Below are 20221 nucleotides of genomic sequence, written 5' to 3' on the forward strand. Positions count from 1 at the left end.
GGATTAATAAATATTAGAAATCAAATGATGTCATTTGGTTATAGGCAAATAGAAAATTGTTCTGAGCGAATTGCTCAGATTGTCATGGATAAGAAGGCAATGATAGTTTATGTTGTGAATCAACATGGGCTCAGCCGTTTTGTTATTAACAGAGCGAACACAACTTTGGAAAACTGAAGATAAGTCCACAAAATAGGTCACCTGGAGTTGTTAACAGACGAAGAAAAGAAAACAGTTGAGGATGTTATTTTCTGCGAAAGTTCAAGTGGAGTGAGCATTTCTGTTTCTCAAATGAAACACTTGGTTTGCTTATTCATTCTTAAACAAATAAAAATTTATTGTTGTCTTATTTAAGATGGAATCTGTTATTTCTGATAGACAAAAAAAAAACTATTTGAAGAAGAGAAAGAAGAAGTTGAAATTTCTAAGTCATCGCCCTGCTCATTCATAAAAAGGAATCCACACCTTAAAGTATCTCTTCCACTTAACGTCGACATTCAACGATTAGCTGTGTCAAACAAACAAACTCTCCAGCCTTTATATGAACTTCTTCAACATCTTCATAACAACAACAAGTATTCTTCTTCGTTGATACTCAACACCGACGAATTTTCCCTTCCACTTCTCAGATTCCACTTTAAAGCTTGCTAATCATCCTTCCGATTCACCAGCTGGATTTAACAAAACGCCCATGAACATGCAAAACGCCACGTTGTGCGTTGCAGCTTCTGCATAAGGTTATTCTTTTTTAAGTATCGTTTTAATGCCTTCAAAGAAGATTCCAGCCTAACTGCGTGTGATGCTCAACTCAACAATAAATATCTGGGAAGATAACGATGGCTGGATGACCGACGCAATATTCAGAAGATACGCAGAAGATGTTCTCCCTTAAGGAATCGTAGAAAGACGAACTCTTTTGAACAAAGATGAAGAAAGATGCCTTCTCCTGCTGGACTCTCATCCGTCAAGGGTCCAGTCCGATATTTTACAAATATTTCCAAATTCCTCTATCGACATTGTAACATTCCTCTCTCATAGCACACATTTCACTCAGCCTCTCGACCGAGGAGTATTTGCCGTCTTCAAAAAATGTTTTTACACAAAATATGTCGTTCCTTCTTCTTCATCTGTCTCTCTTCGAAGAAAAGCAATTGCAGATGCCCGTCCTCAGGCTCTGCAAACAGTATTATTGCCTGAAACAATTGTTTCTTCGTTTGTCAAAAGTGGAGTGTTATCAAACCAATGGCATGCTGTTCTATCCACTTTACCTGATGAGCCTTCTGTCACACTGAAGAAAAAGAACCATAGATTTGATTTTCATAGAAAAATAATTGCCGACCAAGATTTTTTGGATGAATGGAGAAATCAAAAGAAAATGAAAGAAGAGAAGATAATGAATGATGATAATGAAAAAACTGTGGAAAAAAAATTGTTAGAGGATGAAAAACCAAAGAAAAGAAAAAGTCCATGAAAAAAGTGTTTTTTGATGATAATTCTGGAGATGAAAGAAAGCAAAAAAATTCCAGAATAAAAATCATGAGGGAGTTGATTGACAATATTTATTTCGAGTGAACTTCTTTTCCAGAAATAAACACGTTTTCGAGAAATATTTATTTTTTTATTTTTTCATTCACATATGGGTAATTCTTTTTGAAAAATCGCAAATGTTTAATTTTCAAATAAATCAAAAATATCATATTTTGCTCAAATTTCTGTTAACATTCACTTAACTTTTCTAATATGAAATCTATTTCTGTATAAAACTATTTCACACATTCTTAAGAAGATTCGTGAGAGGAAACAGAAATTTGAGCAAAATATGGGTCATTCTTTTTGAAAAGTCGCAAACGTTTAACTGATCTGAAAATAAGATCAAAAATGATCAAAAAATAGTGATCATTCCGTTCCCATCATTTATTGTCAAATATTTTATATTGTCAGTTTTTTCATCTTATCATAGAAAAACATTTCATAAATCTGATGTTAACATATCGAACGTTGATTATAAAATAGAATTTTCTTTTGTTTGCTATAGCTTACGAGCTATTTGAATCAAATGTTAGATAAGTTTTAATTTCTTCAATTTCATTTCATTAGTTCGAATATTCGTTATGAATTTATGGATGCTATCTAAGTTTTTATTATTTTCTTTTGTTGTGAACCAAACAAAATTAATTTGCTTGAATTCTTGAATTTTTTTTAAGAAATTTTTTAACAGGAAAGATTTATCAAAACTTCACTCGTAACAATCGAAAGTTATTCAAAAAGGAGGTGATAAAAAGCAATAATAAATATAATATAGGAAAATTGTGGAATGATACATTTTTTTTTCAAAATTAATCTCCATTTGCAACAAACTCAAAAATGTTATCTTTTCAAATATTAATATTTAAACAGTTTGCGTCAAACAACTTGTTTTCATCTCGTTATGTGCCTTTTCCTTCTCCCTTTCAGTTTATACAGATGCATTATATAAAGATGTTCTGCTTCAATCTTTTCAAATTGAATAAAGAAAGCAGGCTTTTTCGGCTGTTCATCCATTTTGATGCGAATGTGGATGCTGTATGTGCTTCTATTGGAACTTATTGCTCACTTAATGGAGTATCTCTTAAAGTTTCTTATTGCTGAGGCAGTATAGCAGTCGTCTCTTCTTTCTGCACTTTCATCCTCTTCACCATCTTCAACTGAAGAAGCACGCTGATCAACTTCGCCATTCCGGAGGCGGAAAAGCGAAGAGAAGAAATCTTCAGAGAATGATGAGCCATCATCTTCATCTTCGTCATCAGCGCATGCGATTGACCCTTCGGATGCCTCGGAGGTTGCAGCGTAATACACATATGTAGTAGATATGGAAGATGTCGAGAGACGGCTGCGGATTTTGGTGCCTGAGGCAGCTGGGGTGTATGGGTGGAACATGCCTCTGTCGCTGCAGCTGCTGCTGTCGCCTCGGGCGCTGTGGGGATATGTTGTGGCTCGGCGGGCGGTACTGTATGGGGGTGTTGTTTGTGCATACGATGTGGCGCTTTCAGCGATGCTTTCGGCACCGCTGGTGGAGCCACTTCCGCCGCTTGCTGATTCGCTGGGCACGAATTCGGGGAGCAAGCGGATCTTTGCTGCTGTGGATGTGAATGTGTTCCCATCGATCTACGATCAGTTTGGCCCTTCAATGCAAATATGGCGATATCTGCAGTCGAGGTGTGTGGCGGTGAAGCTGGACGACGAAGTAATGGGTCGAGGGATTGCAGTGTGTGAAGTGGGAGAGATTGTGGAGAAAGGGTTGGATGCTGCGGGGCTGAGGATGGAAGATGTGGTTCTGCCTCCAGCAGCGATTGCGCTGGCTGTGCTGGAGGAGCGAGAAGAGGCAGAGGAAGGAGAAAGGGAAGGCAAAGAGGGAGAAGAAGAGGGAGAAGAAGATCGAGGGAAAGAGGGAGGTGATGGGAATGAGGAGAAAGGCGGGTATCCGACAGCGCACGGAGAGTTTGTGGAGAGAATCAAAGAGAACCAGGGGAAGCTGGAAGAAGCGATTGCGCCGCTGGTTGTGGAGGCGCTTGGGCTGAGTGGGCTGAGGTTTGTGAAGGCTGATGCTGAGGTGGGTGCAGACAAGCAGCATTCAGTTGAACCAGAAGTGTGCAGTTCTTCTCCGTCCAATGGCATTTAAAAAGGGAATAGGAGAGTTGAAGAAGAAGCAGCAGATGGGTCTTTGGGCATTACTTCAGATGGAGAAAAGAAAGATGAGGTACAGGTGGAAATGTCGAAAAATGGTTTGGAGATGAATGAGAAACAAGACATATCCGATGAGAAAGCTGGGGAAGAAAGTTGTTTGTTTTGTTGAAAAAAAAAAGAAGAGGACGACGAAAGGATAAAGAAGAAGAAAAGAAAAGGGGAGGAGAGGTCGAGCGAAGGCAGAAGAGCTGAAAACTCGTTGCTGTTTAATCTGGTGGCGGGCTGATGATCTGTGTGCCGATGCGAAAGGGGAGCGCGTGGATAATGAAGCGGTGCATTGCAGATGGGCAGTCGGTGACAATGCTGGACGAGCTGAAGATGCTGCAGCCAAGAAGTCGTGCAGCGTCGAGAATCAACGAACGGAAACACAGCAGAAGCACAACATCGAAGAAGCAGTCGTTTCTGGAGCTGTGCGAGATTCTGGTTCTATACGCAACAGTGGGGTGGCATGGATGAAGCACACGATTGTAGAAGACTTGGCAGACGAGTTTTGTGCGCTTGTCAAACGTTTTATGTACAAAGCAGAGGAGCACGAGCCTGCTTGTGGTATTTTTATAACCAAGATGAGCTGATCCGCTATGCGAATGCGCACATTGAGATGAAGCCGCGGCTGCTGTGCTGTGGAGTGACAGCGTTGTTAGGTATTGCACATGGATGATTCAGTGAAGGTGAAGTTTTCAACTGAGAAGGGAATTGAAGCTTCACGGCAGAGCAGAGAAGGAGCTGGAGTAGGTGAAGGGAAGGAGATTCTGAGCAATTGTTCAGCGACACTATCAGTGCATGCGTTTGACTGTGTGTTTGATGGGGCGCCTGATGCGGATACGTAGCTGATATGGCTTGGTGAGTGAATGGAGGCAGAGGTGCAGAAGGATCGGTGCAGGATTCATTCAACACGTCAGACAAGAGGCTCGGTTCAGAAGAGGAGTTTATTTAGATAAGACAGTCGAATGCTGTGCAGATGATTGGTGAATACGGCTGTGATGCTTCGAACGCCATTTCTAACCGACCACGCTTTCTCAGCGGTTGTTCCTATGGATGCTTCCATGGCATTGAAGATGGCAGCAGAAGATCTTCATCACAATTTTGTTTCTTCTTCTTCTTCTTCTTCGTCAATTTCTATTTTTTGAGTGTCTGTTCCTTCAACACATCCTCCTCATCATCTCAAATATCTCATCTGTCACATTCCTCTTCTTCTCTCTCTTCATCGGCCTCAGCACATGCATCTCTGGAAGCACCTGCTTTTAACTGAATGTCAAATGCGTGTGTTCTGACAAGTCGCTCATAGATGTGCTTGTATCATTGGCTTTACGGTGTTTGTGCAGCTCCATCGACCGCCTCATCTCCTGATGCGAAGAAGAAGAGCACTTGTGCGAAGAATGGGAAGAGTGTGACGAAGGCATTGGTGGAGGTACATCATCAAGAGGAGAGGTGGATTTGAACAGACGAGGAGGCGAATAGAAGAAGCGCTTCTGCGACGAGGTGTGTGAAGATAAAGAGTATGTTCCAATGAGAAGCGGTGGGGCATCAGCAGTGGAGAAGGAAAGAGGAGCAGACAGAGCTGATGAAAGAGATGAGGAGGAAGTGGTGGAGATGATAACAGACGAAGTGACTGCAGCTGGCAAGTTTGATGAGGTTGTTGGGGCTGCAACAGCAGCAGATTGTTGGAGGCTTTCTGGCTGAGCCAAATGAGACTGACGCGAGGGAGAGCTCGCCTGTGTGATTGACTACTGCGATGTGGCTGAGGAAGTGCGGGTGTGGAGAGAGTTCGTGTTCAAAGAGGAAGACAATGATTGAGATTGAGATTGAGACTGAGACTGAGATAAAGGCTGAGGTTGTCGTGTGAGTGCAGTGCCAGGCGAGGTAGATGCAGACATCTGCTGGATGGGCCGAGAGAAGGAAAGAAGAGCAGAGAAACAGGAGGAAGCGAAAGATGTTGGAGAAGTCAGAGAGGCCAAGGAAGAAGAAGCAGAGGAAGATAAAGGTGGAAGGGAAAAAGACTACGACGAAGAAGAAGAAGATGATGATGCAATGGACGCAGTTGAAGATCCCCCAAGCACAATCGTCGGAGCCAACAGTGATGCAGACACAGAATACGATGTGTCATCAAAGAAAGAGTGAAGCGTGGCTAACGCAAAAGTGGTAGAAAATGGAGTGTTTGAGGTGCTTATTTCAAAGCGGAATGCTGTTAATGAGTGTGTCCGTGCTATTGACGTGGTTGTTTGAGTGATGGAGGGTACAAGGAAGATGGGGGAAGTGGATGAGACAGAGGCAAAGGCGGAAACTGTCAATGAAGATGAAGTAGATATTGAAGAAGTAGTAGAGGAAGAGGAAGAAGAAGGGGAGGAGGAGGAGGAAGACGCTAAATTTCCAAGTGGCATTTGAGTTGATTGAGTTCCAAGTGTCAGATTTATCGATCCTTTCGTCTTGTTTGTCGATATCACACTGAGCGCAGAGTTCACGGACTGCAACTGGATATTTTCTCCTCCTTTTCCGGTTGGAGTGATTGAAGATTCATTCACTGTTTGTATTGTTATGCGAGTGGGAGTGGGGGACACAGGAATTAGTGTCTTGTTGGGCTGCCTGGGTGACTGCAGCTGAGTATTCGAAGCAGAAGAGGTCTGAGAGGAAGAAGTGGAATTATTCGAACCATTATTTACAGAGTTTGCATTCTGAGCTGTTTGGAGTATTTTTCCCGTCTGCACAACCAGCCTCACGTCATCGAATGTCTGCTGTGTTTGTGTCTGAACAGGCCTCTTCTCGGAAGTGCTGAATGAAGCAGAGGCAGAAGAGAAGCGGTTGACAGATGCAGACGACAAAAGCTAACTCGAATTCCAGCGGGTCGGAACAGAAGACGGCTGCAAAGGAACTCGGGGCAGAGAAGAAGGGTTGATTGGGGATATGTATTGCATCAGCTTCAATGGAGAACAAGAAAGAGTTTGAGTCTTGTTAAGCACTTCAGCATGGGAAGAGGCAGAGTGGGAGGAGAAGTTGGATGTTGAAGAGGAAGAGGAAAAAGACGATGATGAATTTGGATAAGGAGGAGGAAGAGGAGAAGAAGGAGAATGAGAAGAGAAAGAAGAAAAAGAAGAAGAATAAAATGAATGAGAACGAGAAGAAGAAGAAGAAGAAACAAAAGAAAATGAAGAAGAAGAAGATGATGATGATGAAGAAACAGAAGAAGAAGAAGAAGAAGAAGAGGAAGAGGAAGGAATAGGAAAGAGAGGAAACAAGGGCTGGAGTTGAATGGCTTGGGGAAACGAATGGAGATAAAGCATTAGGTTGTGCAGGAGTTTTTGTATGTTGTGAGCGAAGAGTGGGAGGTGAATAAGGAAGGGCGGAAGGCGATGAAGTATGTGGAGTAAGAGAAGATGCATGAGGTGTGGACGTATGCATGTGATGTGGTGATGATGAGAACGAAAGCTTCGCAGAGGTCCGCAGAGGTGCTGATGCAAGCGACTGGATCGAGCGCGCTGTAAAGTGGCAGCGCAAAAAGTCCATAAAGTATTGCACTGAAGTGTGATGAAACTCTTCCGCAGTTTTGGGCGTTATACTTCTTGCTGAGAAAAGCGTTTGTTCTATATCCAGTGCATTTGATGATTCTATAGTCGAATGTGTGTTGCAGCTGAGAGTGAGGGCTCATGGTGGGGTGAAAGCAGAAGGGAGGGTGCTGGAGGCAGAGTGTGGAGACAGGAAGAATATGTCGCAGGATGCGAAGAAAAAAGTGCTTCTTGAGTTTCTGGAGAAAAAGAATCTGCAAAGAGTAGAAGTGGATTTGTTGATGATTATATGGTAGTTAAAGGAGAAAAGTGTATCTGAACTTGTGGTTTTGATACTGTAGGCTGTATGTGGGACGGTGCTGTGGTGCTAATGCATGAGATAACAATGGTGAAAGGGATGCAAGTGTATTGAAGTTTCGCTATCAGATCAATGTGCATATTTTTGTGTTTGGAATAGAAGAAGAAGAGTAGTAGGATGAGGAGGAAGAAGAGATGATGATGAAGAGACATTGAAAATGGAGTGAAGAGGAAGTGAAGATGAAAGAGAGAAGATAAGTTTTGATAATTCTGTTTCAGTACCTGCTGTTATCATCGCTGAAATGGATGTTGAACTTGAATCAGAGACTGTCCAGCCACTTTGGTCATCGTTTCCTCTGATTTCATGCTTTTGATCAGAGAAGGCCAATTCATCGCCCATTGAAATCATTCCATTCACGACAACTTTCTTTGTTCCTGTCAACCTTGTGAGTGAGTGCTTCAAAGTTAAACAAGGGAATTGGACAATTCCGCAATGAGAATGGTCAGATGCCTCGGTGTTGCTCACATGAATTTCTTCTGGAGTGGGAAGGAGATAGATGCACAGAGGAATGGCCACACTGTTGTTTCCATTGTCATATCCTCGAACCTTCTCAAGAGAATCCAATGAATCTGTCACACTTGTGATGTTTTCTGATTTAACAGTTTCTTCCAGATTTGGTGAAATGACAAAGATATCATTTCACCACTTTTCTGTGTTCGCACCAAATGAGGAAGAAATAAGGAAATCTGGTTTTTCATTCAATAATCGAAGAAAAATTCTTCACCCCCAGGCCATCTGTTGCTGAACAAAAGCATCCATCAAAATTGTAGCCTTTCACTTTCACTTCGTTCGCTTCTCCTGCACATAGCATTGCTGATCCTCCGTTGGCTGATTTTGTGCTTCCGCATCTGATATTGCTCCAGAATTCTGATCTTTATTTGTATTGTTATTGAAAAGACAATTGTTGGCTATCAACTGTTGACTATTCAATTCAAAAAACATGATTGAATAATAAATTAATAAAAAAAAAATATATTTGTTAAAATAAAATGAAAACCAGTAAATTTATCATAATTTCAGATGCATCGAATATGTGTGTTCAGTTTTTGCATTTATGTCAAGTTCATGTACACAATGTTAATGGAAAATTCAATTCAAAGAAAAAATTGAATTAACAACGAAAAACAAGTTTGCAAGGAAAAAGAATCGAAACATACCTTGCACATTTCATTTAAAAACAATTGCAAAGTAGTTCAATCAAGTGAAACACTTTTTCATGGAAAAACTGATATTTAAATTTTGATCAAAATTTTTGATATATAATTTTTTATGAAAACGTATTTCTTCTCATAAAGAAGTTTGTTATGAACCAACAAACATCACTGTGAATATTCGTTATTATCATTTGAATAATGGAAACGGAGTGTTTTTGAATTAACTTTCATGGGACAAATTTTTGATCTACAGCGACTTTTCAAAAAGAATGACCCATATAAACTAATACCGAGAAAAAAAAACCACCCAAATGAAGAAAGAAGGATTTGATGTGAATTTTCGGAGGAGTTGAAAAGAATGAAGGAGGAGGAACTGGAACAAATTTTGTTATCATCGTGCCAGACAGGAAAAAAGAAACATTGATCCCTATTATTCAAGAAAGGATATTAGCAGGCACAACAATTATTAGTGATGAATGGAAAAGCTATAATTGTCTGAAAGATATTGGTTATGAACATATTACGGTCTGTCACATAATGAATTTGAAAGATTTTATAACATGTGCATGTACCAATACCGTTGAATGGTTGTGAAGTAATTTTTGAACGTTTTTACCAAAGCATGGCGTAAGAAAAAACATTTATTGCAGACTGCTTGTACATGTGGCTTGTTAAAAGGAATATAAATCCAAGCTTTGCTGATATTTTGCAAAAATTGAACATTTTATTCCATAGGAAAAATCCATTAGTGCGGATAAATAAATTGATTTTTCAGAAAATGAAGAAATTCCGGATACTGATGATATTCTGCATGGACTGCGTGATGACACAAAAGAAGAAGATTCAAGTTGCGTTGATGACGAAGAGGATGCTTCTAATTATTCTGATGAATAAGCAGAAATATTCATTTGATCAGTTTTTGTGAAATTCTATTGACAAGTTATTTTTTAACGTTATCCTTCAACTTTTTCAAACATTTCTATGCTTTATTTACATGAAAGAAATCAATAGAAACATGAATAATCATAATTTGAAAGTTCCGATATTCTTTTAATTTGCCTCTGAAATAATTAACATAAAACAATGATATTCCCCAGTTTTAATGAAGTGAATAAAACAATTATCTTTTCGAGAATTTTTATATTATAACAGATCGAGATAATGACAACTGCTCGATTGTCTCAAGTAAGCACAGGTGACACAGTTGCAGATTTGAAATCTCAATTGAGAGCTCAAGAAGATGAGCTCATTCAAATGAGGAACGAAGCTATTGAACGAGTGTGCTTAATGAAGAATATTTTCAGAAAATATTTTTTTATCACTTTTGAAAGGCTCATCTTGAAAAAAAGTTGACAGTGCTTCAAGCTGTGAGAGAGAAGGAGAGAAGCAGATTTATGGTATATATATTTGGGAAGAGTTTTAATTTTAGTTTTATTCATTAAAATAAAGGAAGAAATTTACGAACTTAGAAGCAGACTTTCACACGAACAGGTGAAGTATGAAATCCTTATAAATTTTATTAATTTGCAATCAAAATACTTATCTACACATTTTCTTGCTTTTATTGAAAGTAAAAAATTTTTGATTCAATCAAAAATTTCAGACTCCACAAAACGGCCTTCACAAGCCGAAGGTGATGTTTGCTTTTTAAAGTTTTTCCATCTCTTTCTTTCTTTCATTTATTATTTTATTATTTTATTTATTTATAAATATACAACAATTCTTTAAAGCTATCTCAGACAATAAATTCATTGACAAAAGAAAATCAAAAACTCCTTCGAGAGCTTGAATATCAAGGAGACAATGCAGATCTTCTCATTCGAGAAAATAATCGTTTGAGCAAAGTTGTATCATCACTTCAAGTTGAATGCTCTCTACAGAAGACTGCAATCGAAGAACTGTCAAGAAAATGCAAGGTTAAAGACAAAGTTATAGAATTGTTAAGGAAAGACGAAAAGGAAAGCAAAGATCGAGCAGATTATTCCACATTATCTGTGACCAGGACAGACGGAGCAGGAGGAGCAACAGAATTTGGGGTTTCATCTTTTTCAGGTGGAACAAGTCGTTCTCCGTCTCGAACTCCAATGTCAAGACACATTGACTTAAGTCCGATGCAAACACCCCAATTTATTCCAGATACGGACAATGTCATAGAAGTATGCAACATTTATGATTTTACATCATGAGTGCGCATTTTCGAATATACATCAAAAACAATTATTCCGATTTTTATATTTAATAATTAATAATTTATTCTTTTTGATGAAATGTGCTCTTTGTTCTTTGCTTATCATGCTCAATTTTTGAAATTATGTATTTGACTGAATAGCGTGGAGGAGTGCTTACAATGTCTCAATTGGTCTCATCTCCAAATGTTTTAAAGACTCCTGCTATCAAAGAGGAGTCAGATGAAGCTAAAGGTAATTTTTTTTTCTTCATTTGTTTCGTTTTCTTTTTCTGCAGAAACAGAAGCTCAATTTCTTTTAATACACACTTTTAATAATATTGAATTGATATTTGCATATTTTCATTGTTAAATTTTTTATGTCCGTAATTATCTTTTGCTTCTTTGAATAATATGAATCTGTTATTATTATTAATGCTTTCGTATATCCATTTCATTATATTCTACAAGCAGCTTCATCTTCTTCTCAACCGTCTTCTGATGCAACTGACGAATCCCATCTGACTGATTACTTAGACGACTCCTCTTCTTCTAATTATGTGCAAAAGGAGAAAATGAAAGAGAAAAAGCGTTTATTGCTGAAGGAGATTGAAGAAGTGTGGGAGAAGATGCTGGAAATAGATCTGAATGACATCAGAGAAGCACTCCACAAAATAGGGCAGACTATCAAAGTGAGCGAATTGAAAGCAGAAGGAGAGTCACCCGAGACTCTCTTTACGTCAGCAGTCGATCGAATTAATGAAAAAGCGAAGGATTTTGATCAGCTTTCGTCTCAAGTATATCGTGTTATAGAACTACTAAATGAGGAAGTGGAACTTGAAGGGAAAAAAGAGGAAGAGAGGAGGAAAATGACGAATGAAATTGTTGACTTGGATAGAAAAGATAAAAGCAGAAAACTCGATTCACTTGAAACTCCTGTGAAATCTCAAACAAACTTGTCCACTTCAAAAAGTCAAACCTCTTCATCTTCTTCTAACCAAAAATTAAGTAGTGGCAAAGCTCAGCCTTCATTTGCCGCATACTCACCTTCTTGATTTGAAGGCAATACAATATTTTTCACTTCAAAAAGTATTTACAAATATTTTTTTTGTTTATTTTGATCCAATACCCCAATTTTTCTTTTCAAAATACCTTTGAATATTTGCGCTATTTTCGCGCAAAATGTCGTTAAGATCTAAAAAAGGAGAATACAGCGCTTATGATTCTTGCAGTTTTTGCTCTCGTGATAAATATTCAAAATTTTTAACCATTGCAAGAGCAAAATATGCAAGAGAGCAAGGTTTTGATGTAAATGCGCTGTATAATTTAAATCACGAAGAACTGAAACGTGAAAAACAGAATCGAGCTTTGAATTTTATTAGCGATGAATTATCCACAAGTCAAAATTTGCAAACACCTTCAGATGAGGAGCCAGTCAGCAAAGAAGAATTATCCCAAGAGCCTTCTGAAGATTCGCAGGAGCAACAACCGTCTAAAAAACAAGAGTTTAATAAAGGTGCAGAACTTCCATTAATACATCAAGATAGACCTTCAATTGTTGCGGATAATGAAAGTTCACTTCAAAAGAAAATGCCTAAGACAGTTCACAATGAATCAGAAAAACATTCGTTCACCAGCAAACTAGAATTATCCAATGTTAAAATGGATTCATCTGAAAATACTTATAATCAGTCTTCTTTCGATTCCGAGAAAAGACAGAAGGAATTGGAAGTTAAAACAGACGCTCAATGCTCTATGCAATCTTCAACGAAACATTCTGTTGATCCACTTTTTCCCAAAACAATGAACGAGAAGGCTTTAATTGCACATGATGATGGAATTGACGTGTATGCCTTTGTTCTTTCTCCGCTTAGTCTGACAAAAGATAAGATGCAGACATTTATTCATTCATCACATTCGCTACAGAAAGAAAAAACACCAAAAAAATCTCCTAAAAAATTGAAGGTCAAAGCTAAAGATCCAACCAAAAACAAGCAAAGAAAATCAAAGAAGGTTTCACAACATCAAGAAGAATCCATTCAATCAGATGAAATTGCAGCAACACATTCTGATTCATTTCCATCATCTCAAAAGCGTACAGACACACCTCCATCTTCGACAACCTCACCAGCTCATGATTTACGAAGCATCAAAATTCCAACTCAAAAGCCAGAGGCAGCGAATCATATGAAACACGAGCCGATACCACAGACGCCATATTCGACAGCTGAGCCGTTTTCTCCTTATGCTCTTCTCACACCACACGAACAGGACGAATTCCCAACAGATGCCTCTTTTGAGGCAAAAAGCGAAGGTGCGTTTCCGGATGCTGCTACAGACGAACTAAACGAATTAGACGAATTAGACGAATCAGATGAAAGTGATTCTTCGTGCAGTTCTTTGTCACTTCACATTGAAATTAGGGAAATACATTCACATCATCAAGAGAATGACAACTCCTCCTCATCCTCATCCTCCTCTTCATCTTCATCTTCATCATCAAAACATAAAGCTGTATCAGAACCAATATCACTGTCGTCATCATATTCTTCTTCTGGTAAATCAGAAGCTCCATCAACAACAAAGGCAACATCAACAAAACCAATTTCTTCTTCTTTGTCTTCAACTGCTCCTTTACCAAAATCAGTTCATTCATCTTCATCATCTTCCTTTTCTCCATCATCCACTTCATTGCAAAACCAACCATCTTCCACCAACACACCCAGTTCTTCAAGAAAAGCATCTCCACATTCAAATGCTGACATCACTTCTTCTCTTTCCTCTCGTCCTGCTTCTGCCAAAAACGCCTCTTTTTCCGGCAGCCAAAAAATTAACAGGCCAAATTCACATCGCAAACACACTTCTGTTGCTTATATTCCATCTCACAGTTTGAATTCGATCTCGCCGGCTTGTTCGAATCTGAATCTGAATCTGATGAAAGAGTACGATAAAAAGCCGGCGTGGAGATAAAGTCTATTGAAATTCAATATTATTTTTATTGTTTTATTTTTTAAATGTGATGTTGTGCTTATTTTAAGCTGTAATTTAAGCATTTTATTTTTCTTTTGATTTTTTCTGTGAGCGTTTGAGTTTGAGTCTGTGTGTTTTCGAATAGTTCTGATTTTATTTGAGTTAAAAATTCATGCTTTAAATAAAGACTGCAATTGAATGCAATTAAGCAAACTTGTGATATATTCTTAAAAAGAAATTAGCCAATTTCAATTTCAAACAGATTTTGGTTCAGATTATTTTAGATTTTTTTAAAAACATAATTCAAAAAATATGAACTTCAATTTGTTTTGAAATCCATTAGCATTCTCATTTGAAGTGTTTATAGAATTCATTCTGTGGAAATTTTTATCAAAATTATTTAAAAAGACATTTAGAAAAAATGGCCAATGATGTTTCAAAACAATCGAGAACTTTTGAAAGGTGCTGTTGTGAAAGAAATGAATTCATCATGCAATTTTGTTAACACAATACAATAATACAACATGGTGAAAAAAAACAAAAATAAATTCATCAAAAAGAAAAAGATTGGACAAGGAAAGCAAAGCAAACAATTCAAAATTTCAAATAGACACAACAATAACAAACATAATTATCTTAACATTATTTTCCTTTCAAACAACAATAAAAACAGAATAATAAAAATGAACTGCAAAATGAAGAGCAACTGAAAAATTGTTTCAAAACGAAAAACACATTTCAATTTCTGAATTTCATCAGTAACACAAAAATATATTCTCAACTAATTTTTCCTTTCCATTTATTAAAACAAACAAATAAATAATCCAAAAATAAAGCATTAATATTAAAAAAATTCTCATTTCGTATAAAACTGCTGCGTTAGCTGCGAATCTGAAGAAGGGTTGCCCAATCTGTACGTGCTTGATGACATAAACAGCGGAGACGGCTTTTGTGTTGGAGCACCAACAAGAGGCTGAAGGACTGGCATGGATGCCGATGATGGAATAGACGCCGAGGGAAACGCAGAAGGTGAAGAAGTAGAAGGAGAAGAAGAAGGCAAAACTGGTGGCAAAACCGGAGGCAAAGCAGAAGACGAAGCCGAAGCCGAACCTTCAAATCCAGCTCCGTCTATTGGTTTCAATGAATTTGTGCGCTGCTGCTGTTGCCCAGGCGATTGTGGCGGAGTGTCTCTGCGTCTGTGTGAAAGCTCAGGTCGGGCAGAAAGCGGATGCAGACGAGCAGGCGGGCCATATTGCTGAGACCGGGGCGACTGCAGCGGTGCGAAAGAGGCTGGGTGATATGGCTGGTATGACGTGTGAGGCAAGGCAGAGTAGAAAGGTGGAGGGTAGAAAGGAGAGGGAAGCATATGAGGAGGAGGAGGATAAACAGGAGGGTACATTGGAGGAGCATAAGGAGCATAGGGAGAATAGGAAGGCGGGTATCCGTAAGCAGGATTGGTGAGTTGATTGGGCAGATGATGATAGAGCTGAAGTGGAGCTGGGCCAGTAGTGGCATTTGCTGGAGTGCGCATCCGTGGCTGTGAAGGAGAGAGTGAATGAGAATGAGAATGGGAATGTGAAAGAGAAAGAGAAGGTGAAGGTGAAATGGAAGAATGCGCTTGCTTCTCTGCTTCCTTTCTCTGCAGTCTGTCCAGTTTCCTCTGAATCACACCTATTTCCTTGTCATAGTGCAATATGCGCTCCACCGCCTCCCTCTCCAGCCGCAGCGACTCGCCCAGGAGGACCTCGTCTTTCTCTCTCTCTTCCCTCGCCCTTCTCCTGTGCCGGCTGCTCACACCGCGCGAATGCCGGGTGTGCTCTTCCTCTCTTCGCTCTCTTCCTTCCATTCGCTCTCTTATCTTCGCCGTCTCTCGCTCAATCAGCTGCAGAATCTTCGCCCCTTGCTCCCGGTTCGACTGCAGCATCAGCTGCCGCTTCAGAAGCTCTTCTGCTGTTTCCCCAATATATTCATCTTCTTCATCATTTCTCTCTTCTTTTCCATCCTTTCTAAAATCTTGTGTCATTCTTTCTTTCTTCTCTGGATCCTTGTTTGCTGAATCTTCTCCTGAATTTTGTGCATGTGGAGCAGAATGCAACCGTTTCACCACATCTGGTGGTGAACAGCTTCTATCATCATTATCACTATCTTTATCATTATCATCTTCTTCTCCTTTGCCTTTTTCCTTTCCATTCATTTTACGCTTCTCATCTTCTCCTTCATCTTCTTCGCTGTCTGATGCAAAGAACTGGCTGAGTGCGTCATTCCCCAGTTTTCCAACCTGTTCTTCCTTTCTCCTCTTCCGCTGCTCCTTCTTCTCCTTCTTCCTCTTCGCCCGCTCGCTCTTCAGCTCTTCCTCGCTCATCTTCTGCCGCATCTTCTCCTTCATCTGCTTGTCCAGCTTGTCTTCTGCCCTTTCTCTCATCCGCTGCATCGCCACAATCGATTTGATGTACGCCTTCTGCAGTGCCCCGTGCTGTGTCGTCGGCGGCTGCTCAAACAAAGTCGGTGGAAGCATCTTCAGAATCTCCTCTTCATCTCTCTTCTTCTCTTCCTCTTTCCTCCTTTTTTTCTCTTCTGCTTTCCTCCTCTTCTCTTCTTCTGCTTCAGCTTCCATTTTTTTCTTCCTTTCCTCTTCTGCAGCCATCTCCATCATCTGCTGCTTCTCTCTTTCTGCTGCGATGTCTTCCATTCTTCTTCCAAGTACAGCTGCATTCAACCCATTCAATGGCATCATCTGTCCCATCTGTCCCATCTGTCCCATCTGTCCCATCTGTCCCATATGCCCCATTTGTGCCATCTGCATCTGCATTTGCATCTGCTGCTGCTGTAGCATCGCCTGCTGTATCATGTTCAGCTTCTCTGCTCCTCCAGGCTGTGCATTCTGCTCCTCCTCTGCTTTCTCCTCTTCCAGCGACGGCAGCCCCACTGCTGCCCTTTCCTTGTTCTCCTTCTCGTTGATCTCCTCCACCTTCGCCGCCAGCAACGCCATATGCTTTCTCTCTTCTTCTTCCATCTCACTTGCCCCTCCTCTTGCTCCTCCTCCAAATCCAACGCCCATCCCCGCAGCACCAGCCATACCAACAGGCAACGCGCCACCACCACCAGCAGCAGAAGCAGCCTGCACCTCTGACAAGTTCTGCCCACGTGGAGAATTCAGTCCCCCAAACGCCATCGCCGCATTCAGTGCGAGTGACGCTTTCCTCGCCAGCAGATGCTGCTGTTGCTGTTGTTGTTCAAGCCTCGCCCGCTCAGATGGCAGAAGAATTGTGTCTGTGCGCTGAGCATTCGCCAGCATTCCTTCTGCACTGCCAAATGGCGCTTGCGCTGAAGGAATAACAGCTGCTGCAGTTGAAGCCTCTGCAGCTCCTGTGTTCCTGTAGACGGAATTTGTATCAAATCCCTCTGCACTCTCTTCGTTTCCAAACTCGTCTGTGGAGATCACACCGGGTGTTGGCTGCAATCCTGCTGCCGGGCTGATCGGAGATGGGTCTATGTGCACCAGCTTCGCATCGATGCGGACAGACGAATACTCCTTCTCATCTAGCGGCTCCAAAACAACATCGCTCAGGGAGAACAGGAAGGAATCTGTTGGCGATGCTGATACACTGGGTGCTTTGGGCTTGATCATGTACTCGTCCATCAGGGGAAGCAGGCCGACGGCGCTGCGCACCAGAAACGTGGGCACTTTCCCGCTCAGCTGCGAAAGAGAGCCGCCCACACCGCTGCCGGAGTCCCGCACAATCAGCGCGTCTGCTGCTTGCGCTTGGGAAGAAGGAGAATCAGAGGAAATTTGCGGGTTGTTGGGGTCTTTGCCTTGATTCCCAGGGAAAGAAGAAGGAGAAGAAGGAGGAGGCTGTGATGGAGCAAGCTGCGATCTATTGTTGACGAGTGGCGAGTAGAACTCCACAGCAATGCACGAGTGTGGCTGGTGCACAACATCTGGTGTCACAAACGACGCGAAATCGGCTGCCCATCCAGCACACGAAAAGAAGGAGACGCCCAAAAGAGGAGAAGCTGGCGGGAGTGGTGTGGCATAAAGCACTTGCAGCTGCTGGATGGGAGGCAGAGCGCTGGGCACATCGAAGTTCAGGGTGCTCAATGGAGGCAGATCCGACGTCGGCAGCCGAAGTGGGACGCAGATGAAAGGGAGCGAGGCGTGCGAGAAGCCGTCAGCGGGGTATTCTGGCAGTGGTATACCAGACACCATGCGTTGCTCAGAGCCAAGTGGACTTTGAGGACTTTGCTGACTTTGATTGCCTTGCGGACTGAGAGGCCCGCTCTGTCCTGAAGCAGCTGAAGAAGAAGAAGAAGATGATGATGATGATGTGTCCGGGAGCTCTGAAGTGATGCTCTGCCAGTATGCAATCTTGTTTGGCACAGCACGCGCAACGATCACCGGTGGGTAAGGCGCTTTCTCCTTCAGCACAGGGTTGGAGAAGACACCGACATTTAATGACATGGTGGGCATTGGGAAGCGGCGGCGGATGCGTTTCTGGTGTGAGACGCGTAGCCCCATCGACAGGGCGATGCCGCTCTGCTCGTCCACAAAGCGCACAAGAAACGTCTCGTTCGCGGCAGTCGCGGCCTGTGCCAGGGAAAGCATGAAGCGCGACACGACAAGCTCGCCGGGTGTGGACAAGGAAGAGGTAGGAGGGAGAGAAGGAGGATGCTGTGGTTGCTGAGAGTTCTGCTCTGGAGCAGCTGAGGAAGGAGAAGGTGGGATGGTCGAAGTGACTGGTCGTGGGTTCAGAGGAAGAGCTATTAAAGACACTATCAGAGGAGCTCTCATGTCGGAGATGAGAAGAAGCTCTTCGAAGAAATAGCTGGTGAAATCAAGGATGTTATCATGATTTGTGTTCCAATGAATATACATTCACATATATTCAATTCAAAATGATAAAATATGTACATTCAAATATTATCAAAAAAAAATCATCAAATTAAAATTGTTTTAATAAAGTTTCAAAATAAAATTATTTAAAAAAAAAAAAAGATAAAGATAAAAGGCAAGCAAACCCTCTTTCCGTCTTCTCCTTCAGCACGTACTTCCCTCCATCCTCGACCCACTCTGAGTCAAACACCGCCCTGCCGCTCTGAATCGTCTCGTTCTTCCCGTCCAGCGTCTGCACACGCACAATCAGCCTCCGCGGGAGCGTCGGCGGATACCTCATTTCAGCCACGTTGATGTGCTGCACCCGCCCCTCACCTTGCTCTCCTTTTGCTTCATTCATCACATCTCCCGCTGCATTTTGACTGCCTGGCAGCATTTGGCTGCGGACGCTTGTATTTGCAGTGCCCCTGCAGCCGACGCTGGTCGCACTGGCTGTGCTCCTTGCGCTTTCTGCTCTTTCTCCTCCGCCGCCACTTCCTCCGTCTCCTTTCCGCTTCGATACGTTGCACCGCTGCTTCATCTCGATCTGCTGCATCATCAGGCTGATCTTGTCGACAAGCGGGTGCTTCGCCCGCGCATTCGCCTCGACCCAAAACAGAAGCACCTGCACAGCCATCGGCCTCGTTGGTAGCGGTGGCGGCGCTTGTATGGCAAGCTGAGAATTATCACTTGCAGCTGAAGAAGTGCCAGGGATGCCTTGGTTCTGAGCTGCAGGCTGTTGAGTCTGTGAATCACTTTGTTCAACAGCTTGCTGCTGCTGTAAAGGCGAAAGCGGTGAAGTTGAAGAATACCCCTGCTGTGTGGCTGGATCCTGTGCATTTGGCTGCTTTTGCTGCATTTTCTGCATTCCCATGATAGCCCCCGCAACGCCTTTCATGTGCAGCCCCATTCCTTGCTTCAGCAGCCGGGCTCTGATCTCTCCCAGCTGAATGGGCAGGTAGAGCGCATTTGGCTTGATGCGGATGAGTCTGACCTCCACGTTCACAACTGCAGAGACCTTGTCGTTTTTCACCCAGCTTTCGAGCCGCCTGGGACTGGAGTGTGAGTCTTGCCTTCTCAAGCTATCGCTTTCTGAGCTCGAACTGGGGTTGCTTGTTTCGAGACATTCGTCAAAAACGATGTGAAGCGCATCATCAACAGGATTCGTTGGACGAGAAGCCTTCCATCCCTCGACTCCGCTGCTTTTTGTAATTTCATCTTTTTTGCTGTTATTTTTACTCGTTTCGCTATTGAAATTGTATTTTCCATAAATCCACATTCCCATTGTATTTGGAAGCAATTTAGACATAAGTCTTTCATCGTTACTCATCGGCATCAATAAATATAAAGGAAATCCAGTTTGAAGGCTTGAAAGCTGCTCATTAAATTCCACTGTTCCAGAACCAAGTAATATTGACTGTGCACCCTGTTGCAAATCAGTTGATCTATGAATTGCATAAGCAGATATGGTCATAGTCTGCTTTT

The 20221-nt window shown here is 41.6% G+C and overlaps 6 protein-coding genes across 6 annotated transcripts; 4 read left to right on the forward strand and 2 right to left on the reverse strand.

Moving 5' to 3' along the window:
• Nucleotides 1–2848: 2848 nt before the first annotated feature.
• On the forward strand, nt 2849–4550 carry MONOS_17273 (uncharacterized protein; the record flags this gene model as incomplete). Its single annotated transcript, XM_067870177.1, has 5 exons — nt 2849–2988; nt 3196–3593; nt 3663–3761; nt 3973–4269; nt 4387–4550. 5 exons carry the CDS (start codon nt 2849–2851, stop codon nt 4548–4550), a joined length of 1098 nt encoding a protein of 365 aa, XP_067731625.1.
• Nucleotides 4551–5008: 458 nt separating this feature from the next.
• MONOS_17274 (uncharacterized protein) lies at nt 5009–5403 on the forward strand (the record flags this gene model as incomplete). The annotated part of the gene is made up of 2 exons (XM_067870178.1): nt 5009–5131; nt 5182–5403. 2 exons carry the CDS (start codon nt 5009–5011, stop codon nt 5401–5403), a joined length of 345 nt encoding a protein of 114 aa, XP_067731626.1.
• Nucleotides 5404–5720: 317 nt separating this feature from the next.
• Nucleotides 5721–7221, reverse strand: MONOS_17275 (uncharacterized protein; the record flags this gene model as incomplete). Its single annotated transcript, XM_067870179.1, has 2 exons — nt 5721–6542; nt 6982–7221. The coding sequence occupies 2 exons, from the start codon at nt 7219–7221 to the stop codon at nt 5721–5723; spliced, it is 1062 nt and encodes a 353-aa protein (XP_067731627.1).
• Nucleotides 7222–9882: 2661 nt separating this feature from the next.
• Nucleotides 9883–12017, forward strand: MONOS_7449 (uncharacterized protein). Its single transcript, XM_067877774.1, has 7 exons — nt 9883–10010; nt 10064–10129; nt 10182–10228; nt 10304–10370; nt 10463–10888; nt 11062–11152; nt 11371–12017. The coding sequence occupies exons 1-7, from the start codon at nt 9894–9896 to the stop codon at nt 11949–11951; spliced, it is 1395 nt and encodes a 464-aa protein (XP_067731628.1). The 5' UTR covers nt 9883–9893; the 3' UTR covers nt 11952–12017.
• Nucleotides 12018–12078: 61 nt separating this feature from the next.
• Nucleotides 12079–14072, forward strand: MONOS_7450 (uncharacterized protein; the record flags this gene model as incomplete). Its single annotated transcript, XM_067877776.1, has 1 exon — nt 12079–14072. One exon carries the CDS (start codon nt 12079–12081, stop codon nt 13864–13866), a length of 1788 nt encoding a protein of 595 aa, XP_067731629.1. The 3' UTR covers nt 13867–14072.
• A 107-nt stretch (nt 14073–14179) lies between these two features.
• MONOS_7451 (uncharacterized protein) lies at nt 14180–20210 on the reverse strand (the record flags this gene model as incomplete). The annotated part of the gene is made up of 2 exons (XM_067877777.1): nt 14180–18689; nt 18883–20210. The coding sequence occupies 2 exons, from the start codon at nt 20208–20210 to the stop codon at nt 14723–14725; spliced, it is 5295 nt and encodes a 1764-aa protein (XP_067731630.1). The 3' UTR covers nt 14180–14722.
• Nucleotides 20211–20221: the final 11 nt, after the last annotated feature.

Source organism: Monocercomonoides exilis (genome assembly GCF_001643675.1).
Source record: "Monocercomonoides exilis strain PA203 chromosome Unknown scaffold11-1913109, whole genome shotgun sequence".
Taxonomy (NCBI): Eukaryota; Preaxostyla; order Oxymonadida; family Polymastigidae; genus Monocercomonoides; species Monocercomonoides exilis.

Bases quoted from the DNA above. Each gene is read 5' to 3' on its own strand.
- MONOS_7449 (XM_067877774.1), top strand. From the start codon at position 9,894: ATGACAACTGCTCGATTGTCTCAAGTAAGCACAGGTGACACAGTTGCA. The intron at 10,011-10,063 runs GTGTGCTTAATG...CACTTTTGAAAG, and splicing joins GGAACGAAGCTATTGAACGA to GCTCATCTTGAAAAAAAGTT. The intron at 10,371-10,462 runs GTTTGCTTTTTA...AATTCTTTAAAG, and splicing joins CTTCACAAGCCGAAGGTGAT to CTATCTCAGACAATAAATTC.